Source organism: Lycium ferocissimum, chromosome 2 (genome assembly GCF_029784015.1).
Source record: "Lycium ferocissimum isolate CSIRO_LF1 chromosome 2, AGI_CSIRO_Lferr_CH_V1, whole genome shotgun sequence".
Taxonomy (NCBI): domain Eukaryota; kingdom Viridiplantae; phylum Streptophyta; class Magnoliopsida; order Solanales; family Solanaceae; genus Lycium; species Lycium ferocissimum.
Window position 1 is genome coordinate 33,171,630 of NC_081343.1, and position 10,209 is coordinate 33,181,838.

General features: G+C 33.8%; 1 protein-coding gene across 2 annotated transcripts; it reads left to right on the plus strand.

Moving 5' to 3' along the window:
* The first annotated feature begins 2,825 nt into the window (after positions 1-2,825).
* LOC132034957 (NAC domain-containing protein 37-like) lies at positions 2,826-9,993 on the plus strand. Of its 2 annotated transcripts, XM_059425286.1 has the most exons (4): positions 2,826-2,947; positions 6,232-6,427; positions 7,038-7,313; positions 9,253-9,993. In XM_059425286.1, exons 2-4 carry the CDS (start codon positions 6,259-6,261, stop codon positions 9,876-9,878), a joined length of 1,071 nt encoding a protein of 356 aa, XP_059281269.1. In that variant the 5' UTR covers positions 2,826-2,947; positions 6,232-6,258; the 3' UTR covers positions 9,879-9,993. The 2 variants fall into 2 exon arrangements, with proteins under 2 accessions (XP_059281269.1, XP_059281265.1); XM_059425282.1 differs by lacking the exon at positions 2,826-2,947 and having other exon boundaries at positions 6,116-6,427.
* The last annotated feature ends 216 nt before the right edge of the window (positions 9,994-10,209 follow it).

The following is a 10,209-nucleotide window of genomic DNA, read 5'->3' on the forward strand; positions in this document are numbered from 1 at the left end:
TCTGTTGTTCGGCATTTTACTCAGATTATGCAATGCCTGCTTATGTTTATGTTACTTTTGACTGTGCTCATAATATGTTAGCTGTATGGATCTGAGTTTATACTGCTACATTTTTTTGCCTATCCTTATTTCCCTATTCTATGATGCCGAAAGGGGGAAAATTTTGTGTAAGTTAGAGTGGAGAGGATTGGGTGTTGGAGTAGCAAGGCTGTGAGAGGAAGGCATTGGGTAACCTGGTATGTATGTATAAAGACTGTTGCTATTACCAACATGTTAATATGTTATATTTCATAAAATGAGGGATCTGTTTCTTAGGGGGAACATGTTACTAGGTTTTGTTTCACAAGAGGAGGGATCTGGTTCTCAAGGGGAACATCTGTTCGAAGTTTGTCCTCATCAAAAAGGGGTAAACTGATAAGGTTACTATGTTGTTATTCTTTTGATGATTTGAAAAGTATGAATAAAGAACCAGATACCCTAGCAGGGGGGGGGGGATATAGTTATCTAGTTATTTAGGACTTTGCGATAGCTTGAGAGATCAAGTAAGAGACCAGGTATTCAATCAGGTCCCCAGGGCGTCGTACAGTCAACTCTACAGCTATAAAGCTGCAGACAGTAGCAGTGAAGAAGTACAACACTAGTAGACTTATCACTCTCACCTTGCCTCTTCACTTATATACACAACATATCCAAAGGGAAACATCATTCTTGCACAATCAAATTGCTCATACCTTAAGTGCAAGTCTCCACCTCTTGAGATGCTCTCAAGAACAAAGCCTCAACAAGCCGAAGGACCAGATCCCAGAACTGAAGATGCTTTAAGTCCTTAGGTTATTGAGTCTTTGTTATTTTGTTCTTTAAATTGTGAACCTACTCTTCTCTTTTAAGAAACTGTTTGTAGTCTCAAAAGTTGCTTGTAGGAAGTTTATCTCCTCAAACTTATGAGTGGTACTCTAGGCTAGAGTTAGTCTAAGTGTATTAGTGTGTGGGTGGCTAGAGTTAGTCATGGTATTGAATTCTCAGAGGGTGCCTTTGATTGGTACACTAGGCTAGCGTTAGTCTAGGTGTATTAGTTTGCTTGGCTAGAGGTAGTCAACTGTTGCTTACAATAGAGGTATTGTAAGGGTTGAGGGACTATGGGAGTTAGTTCTTAGATTGCAATGAGTTGTAATCTGAAGTTGCTCGATTAGTGGAGTTGAAATCCTACTAGGGTAGGTCGTGGTTTTTAATCCCTTGAGCAAGGAGTTTTCCACGTAAAAATCTTGTGTTATTCTCTTATTGCACTGTCTCAGGGAACTGGTAGATAACCAGATCCCTCATATACTGTTTGATGAACTCACAGCTTCTATCACATGATTACTGAGGGGATTCGAAAAATAAAAATGTTGTGCCTGAGGTTTGAACTTGGAACATCAAGGTGAATTGAATCCCTTAAATCACTGAACCAACCTCCGGGTATTCAAAATTTATTTATGTACACAATACAAAAATACCCTTATATATACAATGTACTTTTTGCCGAGGGTGTTCAGGTGAACACCCTCACTGGGCCCTAGATCCGCCCTTTGAATGCTATGGAACTTTGAGGTAACAATTTTACGAGTTTTCTTGAGTTAATTACTACATTATTTCCCATAAGTTGTTAAGATCAAACTACAGATGAAAAATGGTTAAACTAAAAGGAAAAAAAGAAAATTAAATGTATGAAACGAAGAGGAAGGGATGAAAAGAAGAGTTTTGTGTAATACACTAGAGTAGGGGTATATATGGACCGGGTTAGTTCGGATTTTTTAAACACCAAACCAAACTAATTGCTTCGGGCTTTTAAATTTATACACCAAATCAAACCAATAAAATTCGGGTTTTTCAACCTCCGGTTTTCTCGAGTTATTCGGTTTTCTCGGGTTATTCGGGTTTTTTTTCGGAATAGTCTTGATACAAAACATATAACTTTTACTTCAAATATTTATTTAATCCTAGTAAGATACAACTATGTAATTAAGGTATTTCATAAGAGAATAAAACAAAATGTGAGAAGAGTGATGACATTGTATTAAAATATTCAACAAAAGATAATAAAATTGATTAAAATAAATATTGCTAATTAATAAGCCATAAAGAAAATGACCATAATCTAAAAAATACTAAGTCATGCTAAAATAAGTACGGCTAATAAGTATTAATTACATGACAAGAAAAAAAAACTTAAGTAATGTATTTCACTCTCTAAACCAATTATGCAAAACTAAAGAATAAATATCCTACATTATTGTCATTCCTAGTGGTAAATTGAATTTTTTTTGTTAGTATTAATGTTGAGTTGGTGTTGGTTTGGACTTTATATGAGTTAATAACATTCATAGGATATAAAACTTATTCTCATTCAAAATTCTAATTTCAAGCTTGAATAATATGATAATAGATAAAAAAAACTATGAAAATTTTTAAGAAATATATATAAATACAAATAAATATTTTTATGTATAGAATATTTTAAAAATTGAATACATGTAATGTCGGGTTGGTTTGGTTCGGTTTGACTTTTTTTTAGCTAAAACCAAACTAAACTAATTATGGTCGGGTTTTTTTTTCCAACACCAAATCAAGTCAAACCAAATCACTAATCGGATTTTTTTTCTCGATTTGACTCAATTTATCGGTTTGATATGGTTTGTCGGTGTACATGAGCAATGGGGACAAGCATGGAGCCATGCGCAACTAAGCGGTCCTCCCTCTCTCCCACCTTCTCCTCCTTTCCTTTATAATACTTCCCTCAATCCCAACTCACTTGCTTATCTCTCCATTTTCTCTCATATAATTTTTCTACTTCCCTATCATCGGCTTCTACATTTGTCTCCTTCTTCCTTTACTCCCATCCGATCCCCATCTCCTTAGATAAACCAATCATTTCAATCAAGAAAGCAAAGAACTAATTAAAAGATCGCAGGTAAGCTTTTTTACACCATTGTTACATAACATGCAAGCGCATGCAATGAATTATTACATACTGTAGATAACCCTTAATTATCTTCCATTTCAAAGTGATCGATCAATCAATGTCCCATTTGCCTCGAGTAGTCAGGTGATAGAGTATAGAAACTATATATAATTATTTTTCTCTCTCCAGATATAGTATGTGTCTAAGAGAGAGAGTGAGACTGAGCTCGGTTTAATGATGACTAATACCTTAGCAGGCAAGAACTATTTACTAACCACACAGAAAGTAAGTTTTCCACTCACTATCAAAGCGTTGTCGCACCTCTAGAGTTCTCGTACGCATGTTCTAGTATTATGTGCTTTGTGAAACCATAGCAGTTTTACGGAAGAAATTGCGAGTTTTAAAATCCGTGATTAGTTATTTGATAATATTTGTGTGTGAAACTCTTAGAAGAAGATAAGTGTTACTCCCTCGTTTCTAATTTATGTGATATAGTTTGACTGAGCATGAACTTTAAAAAATAAAATAAGACTTTTGAATCTTGTGGTCCAAAACAAGTCAAAAATAGTTGTGTGATTATAAATCATCTCGTTAATCGTAAAAGGTAAAGTTTGAAGTTAAATTGTTGCTAAATAAGAAAGTGTATCATTCTTTTTGGAATAAACTAAAAATAAAAATGTATCACATAAATTAGGAAAGAGGGAGTAACAAAAAGGGCTTTAATCTATTTAGGCCAAACCCATCGACAGACACCTGTGGTCGTCCATTTCTTTCATTTGAACACCTAAAGTGACCCTTGTTCCATTTAGACACTTCAGGTGGGTCATTCCTATTCCACTTAGACATTTTTTGCACCGTTATCGGAGCAAAACCAACACCAAAGGGGGCGCCACCTCATTGCAAATCCAACCAGCCCAAAAGCCCCAATTTTTAATGGTCAAAACTCCACGAGTTTACAAATTAGTAAATTTACAATTAAAATGAGTTGACACAATTTAATTGAGTTGACACAATTTAAATGAGCTGACATAATTTAATTGGCCAGTTAATCCACGTAGGAGACGACTGGTGTTGGTTTTGCTTCGATAACTGTGCAAAAAGTGTCTAATTGAAATAGGAATGACCCACTTGAAGTGTCTAAATGGAACAAGAGCCACTTTAGATGCTCAAGTGAAAGAAATGAACAATCACAGAAGTTTGTCGATAGATTAAACATCTATTTATTCGGGACTTAACAATAATCTTCATGCATATTGCTTTCTTTTTGATAAAAGGGGTTGTCCTGGGCATTGCGCACCAATCAAAGAACTGAGTCAGAGAGATGTCGAGTTTATTCTAGACAACTAGACAAGAAATTCAGACAATGCCATCTCTGGAATCATACTTGACAAAAATTCACCCACCTTAATTCCTTTTTCCTTATTTTCCTTTTTCCTTTCTTTAGTTTCCTTTTTGCCGGCTTGATCCCATAAAACTCTTGTACTTTTTTCTGCCTCCTCCTTTTTTTTCCTCTTTCAAATCAACGCGTGCCTAAATGTTGTTAGGATTTAATCTAATGTAGTATCCTTCCCAATTTACCGTGATATACCTTTTTTTTTTTAAAAAAAAATTATTCTAAAAAGAATGGTATCAAATAGTAGTAGTTCTAAACTTATAATTTTACCTTTAATAAAATGATATATAGCTACATAAATGCCTATGAATTAGCTTGTTTAAGATTATACTCCCCCCGTCCCAAAAAGATTGTCCACTTTTGACTTGGCACAAAATTTAAGAAATAAAGGAAGACTTTGAAATGTGTGGTCCAAAACAAGCCTTAGATATTTGAGTGGCTATAAATCATCTCATAAAGTTAAATTGTTTCTAAATATATAAAGGGGACAATCTTTTTGGGACAAACTAAAAAGGAAAGGAGGACAATCTTTTTGAGACAGAGGGAGTAAGTTTTAAGTCTTTTTTTTTCTTCTTAAACTCCGTGTTCATTCAAACACCACTACATAAATTGAAACTGAAGATTAGTGTATAAATTGTTTTTACATTACCAGTGTATTTAAACATGTTTTACTAATCCCACTTGTAATGAATTCTCAGTTTTCTATAGTTATCTATAAAATTTGATTTTTTTTATATATAAATAATTTGATTAGTAAAAATATAATTATTTTTTATTTATCAATGTAAATGAAGTAAATTCATATTGTTAACGCCATCTTCCTGAACCCCCGTAAAGCCCGCTGTCCTTTTGCCATCTCAAAATTCTCAACCTTCTTTAGGGCAACAGACAACAAACACTTTTGACTATTAATACGGAGTATTCAGCTTCCCATGCTTCTTTTTTCCTCTTATTGTCGACCCACCGAAAAGTAAGACTAAACAATTTCTTTTTGGTCTTAGACTAAATAATTTCTTTTTTGTGCTTGTTCTATTTTTTCTGTTCATTTACTAAGGACCATTTTGTTGGGCGTGAATAATATAGCAGAGAATTGTTTATAATATCGTGGTGAAGGGTCCGTTCTTGATACATCATTTCTCTACATTCTGTACACAAGACATCATCATTATTAGCTCAAACTTTTACTTCTCCGTTTCTTGATCAGTTCTATTCATACCTTCAAATCACAACTGACTGTCTCTCCTTGGTTTTCCTCAACAGCAAAGACTCATCATTCCGTTTCTTTAACCCCACCATTAGTTTAAGAACATGTTGCACGCACAAAAAAAAAATTCAAAAAAAAAGGTTAAAAGTTTTTATATTAACACGCGCTTATTTGTATATACATAAAACATTTAAGAGATAAGTTCTTGAATGTTGCTTACCACCAAATATGGCGTGATGATTACTCTCTCTATCTCAATTTATATGGTATTTTTTGTTTTGAGATTCGAATTATGTAAATTTTGATTAACATTTCCAAATGTTTTTTTTTTTTTTTTTATCATATTGACATGAGACGAATTGCAACTTATAATATTTTTTGTATAGTTTTTTAACAGTATCTAAATTTTAGTTTTAAAATATTGAGTTGATCTAATTCAATTAACTCTCAAGAAACGAAAGTGTCATGTAAATTGGGATGGAGGGAGTATATATGAGTACACTTGTCACCTCTCCATCTGTAGGGTTGATGATGCAGTCCCAGTAAGCTTTTTTTTTTTTTTTTTTTTTTTTTTTTTTTTAAACTTTTCACCGACCTTAAATAGGTGGGTACTATTGAGGTTATGATTTAAAGATGATGAAGCGGAGAGTAAGTTGTAATGGTTTTGATCTAGTCTTGGTGATGAATTTGATGCAGATCAATCACTAAACAGGAGTACTAGTCATGATGGATACAAATGAATCATCATGTGTTCCACCCGGATTTCGGTTTCATCCAACGGATGAAGAGCTTGTGGGATACTACCTTAGAAAGAAAATTGCAGCCCAAAAGATTGATCTTGATGTTATTAGAGACATTGATCTCTACAGAATTGAGCCATGGGATCTTCAAGGTACGATTTCTGTTTTGTTATTAAGGTTTCTTGCAGACTAGCTAACTTATGAACATGTACAGGTTTTCCAAAATTTTATTAACTTACATTAAATAATTAGAAGTTATTCAATTACCCCCTTGTTCTAACGGTCTTTTTCAGTTGTGTTTGTTTTAACAAGAAAAGAATGATGAAATCTCTAAATAGCGGAATGTCTTCCAACTCTTACACCCAGACTCTAAATTTCTAACAATATTTTCAGTTGCATGTGTTTTAAGGGAAAAAAATTAAAGAAAACTCTAATTAGCGGAACAACTTTCAACTCGCCAAAGACAAGGAAGCATGCTGTGAGTACAGTCTAAAGATAGTTGTTGAGGAAGCATCTGATTAATTTCTAAGTACAAGTCCGTCTCAAGCTAACTTAATGTATTCAACTAGTAGTTCTTCGTTGTCGATTTAACAACTTACTACTAGTCTTTCCAAAAATGCAAGCCTTAATTCCCAAACAATTTTTCCTTAAACATCTTCGTTTCTATCTCTTGTGGTTGTTAGTTATCCGAGTACTTAATTTCCCTTTTGTGTTCCATTTTAAAATTAATCATACAAATGTAATGATATTTGAAAAAAGCAGAAAAATGCCGGATCGGATATGAAGAGCAGAATGAGTGGTATTTCTTCAGCCACAAGGATAAGAAGTATCCAACAGGGACAAGAACCAATAGGGCAACCATGGCTGGGTTTTGGAAGGCTACTGGAAGAGACAAGGCTGTTTACGATATGTCGAAACTCATAGGGATGAGGAAAACACTCGTGTTTTATAGAGGAAGGGCACCCAATGGCCAGAAAACTGACTGGATCATGCATGAATATCGACTTGAATCCGAGGAGAATAATCCTCCACAGGCAAGTAGCTTCAATTTCACTATATTATCCTTCCTGAGAAAAAGAAATCATATTTCCGTTCTACACTTTCTCTGTCAAATCAGAAAGATGCTTGGGAGTTCTTCAAGGGACATATCATAAGTAATACTCCCTCTGTACCAAAAAGATTGTCCTCATTTTCTTTTTAGTCTGTCCCAAAAAGATTGTCCTCTTTCTATATTTAGAAACAATTTAACTTTATGAGATGATTTACAGTCACACAAAAATCTAAGACTTATTTTAGACCACACATTTCAAAAGTCTTTCTTTATTTCTTAAACTTTGTGCCAAGTCAAAAGAGGATAATTTTTTTGGGACGGAGGGAGTATGAACCTTTCGTATTCAGAATTTAAGTTTTATGAAGTACTGATAATATATACTACTCTCTCCGTCCCAAAAAGATTGTTTTATTTTGACTTGGTACGAAGTTTAAGAAATAAATAAAGACTTTTAAAATATGTGATGCAAAACAAGCCTTAGAGACTTGTGTGACTGTAAATCATCTCATAAAGTTAAATTGTTTATAAATATAGAAATGTGCCAATCTTTTTCGGACAAACTAATTAAGAAAGTAAGACAATCTTTTTGGGACGGAGGGAGTAATATTTTTATGCCCTCAGATTAATTAACTTGAAGTAACGGGTACTGTTGAAAAAAACAAGTCTCAAGTACTCCTTATGTTCTAATTTATGTGACATAGTTTGAATCAGTATGATGTTTAAGAAAAAAATAAATACTTATGAGACTATGGTCTAAAATATGTCAAAGTATTTGTGTGACTATTAAACTTTTAAAACTTTTCATATAAACGGTAATACAGAGAGTAACTCTTTATACGAAACGTACTCTAATAATCTGAAAAATAAAACTACTAACATGTTACAAGAAGTTAATTAAAATGCATTTATTTTGAAGATATTACTTACTACATATTTAACTTAACCCTTTCTTTCTTAAAAGCCATGGACATAAGTTCTTTGTCGTAGAAGTATGGTTCATATTTTTGGTGAATTAACTCCTTATCATCTATCAATGGCCCCTTATTCCAGCCTAGGAATTCAATCACTTATGCTTAGTATATTCTATAGCATATAATGTCCAACTATACGTGAAGAAAATGAATAAGATTCCTACCACCTCTAAGTCGAGAGGCATCCCATTTAAGCAAATGGATCTACTTTTCTCTGGAGTTCCTAATAAGTGGTCGTAGAGCTTTTACTAATTCAATCTTCCAAAAGAGAAATTCCAATTCTCCTACATTCCCCTTTGACTATCTTTTTCTTCCTTTACCACACAATCAAAGGAAGCATGCACTCCAACAAAACTGAGAAAAGAAAAGACGAAAATAATTAAAAGGCACGTTCCTTTTTTCAATTGTACAGGCACTTTATGAAGATGAAGTTTTTTCACAAAGTCAATAAGAAATAATAACAGTGAAGACAATTGGAGATGAGTTATCATTATAAATTAAAGTAAACTACTTCACTCATTCCATTTTTATATTATCACACCATTAATTTTCTTATAAAGAGGAGCCTTGGGAGTTAGGGTACACTTCCTGCATTCCATTGAGATGTGGTCCTTTCTTGAGTTCTGTTTGAACGCGAAATACATTGTGTCGGGCTATTTTTTGTTTGTTTTACACACTCTTTTCTTCTTAAGCCTTATAAAAATATTGATATTTCTTTAAATTTAGAAACTTTTTAGTTTAACCTTTTCATTTAACCTTAATAACACTCTCTTATAGATATGATATGACATGCTTTGATTACAACATACTAGGAGGATCCTTAATGTTCAATTTGTACATGCTTCAAAAATCCTTATATCTTTCTTAGTGTTTAAATTCCGTGACCAGTCAAACATTGTCACTTAAAGAAACAAGAGAATTAACTAATTAATTTTGGTTAAAATCTTGCAGGAAGAAGGCTGGGTGGTTTGTCGAGCATTTAAAAAGAGAATAACCGGCCAAACAAAGACCAATATTGGAGAAGGATGGGAATCAAATTATCTTTATGATGAACCAAGTGGAGTCAGCTCCGTTTTGAGTCCTCTTGATAATATTCCAAGACAACTTCCTCCTCAAAATTTCATGAGCCAGAATTCACTATGCAAGCAAGAGATAGAACCCGATAATAATAATAACAACAATCTCATCTTTTTACATTCAGATCAATTTGTTCAGCTTCCTCAGCTAGCAAGCCCCACCGTGCCACTCATGAAAAGACCGATAAGCTCCGTCTCACTGGCCTCGGAGAATAACTGTGAAGAAGATGGGCAGATTACGAAAAGGAGAAAGATAAATAAGAATGTCAATGACAGAGTAACAGACTGGCGAGCCCTCGACAAGTTTGTTGCTTCTCAATTAAGCCACGATAGTCATGAGAAATCTTCTTATGATGAGGACGGAGTTTCAAGCTATGAACCTCACAATGGTTCGGATTTGGGAATGCTGCTTTTACAAAGTGGAAGGGAAGAAGGGCCTAAGTTGGATGACTTGATGAGTTCAAGTTGTAACCGTGATATTGGCATTTGCATATTTGATAAATGAGGAGAAATAAATGTCTTAGAATATTAATTATACATATATATGTAGTTTTGTATAAACATATTGATTGTGGGATGAGCACTGAAAATAATTACTTAATTAATAGTCATCCATCCAATATTCTTAATTTCAGTTGGAAATTGATAAGTTATGGTATTTCGTGTTTTGATGATTTGCCAAACATATTCGAGGAACTAGATAGGGACCAGATACGATCAGGTCCCCTAGCCATTGCAGGGTCAACTCTACAGCTGTAAAGATGTTGCACTGTACCGACTAGCGACGATCTTGTATGATGACACAATTGCAGTTTGGTAGAGGTCAAAACTACATA

What these genes read in the sequence shown, in the direction of transcription:
- LOC132034957 (XM_059425286.1), top strand. Translation starts at nt 6,259, where the DNA reads ATGATGGATACAAATGAATCATCATGTGTTCCACCCGGATTTCGGTTT. An exon ending in TGAGCCATGGGATCTTCAAG is followed by an intron (nt 6,428 to 7,037) that starts GTACGATTTCTG and finishes TGAAAAAAGCAG; the next exon opens with AAAAATGCCGGATCGGATAT. An exon ending in GAATAATCCTCCACAGGCAA is followed by an intron (nt 7,314 to 9,252) that starts GTAGCTTCAATT and finishes TCTTGCAGGAAG; the next exon opens with AAGGCTGGGTGGTTTGTCGA.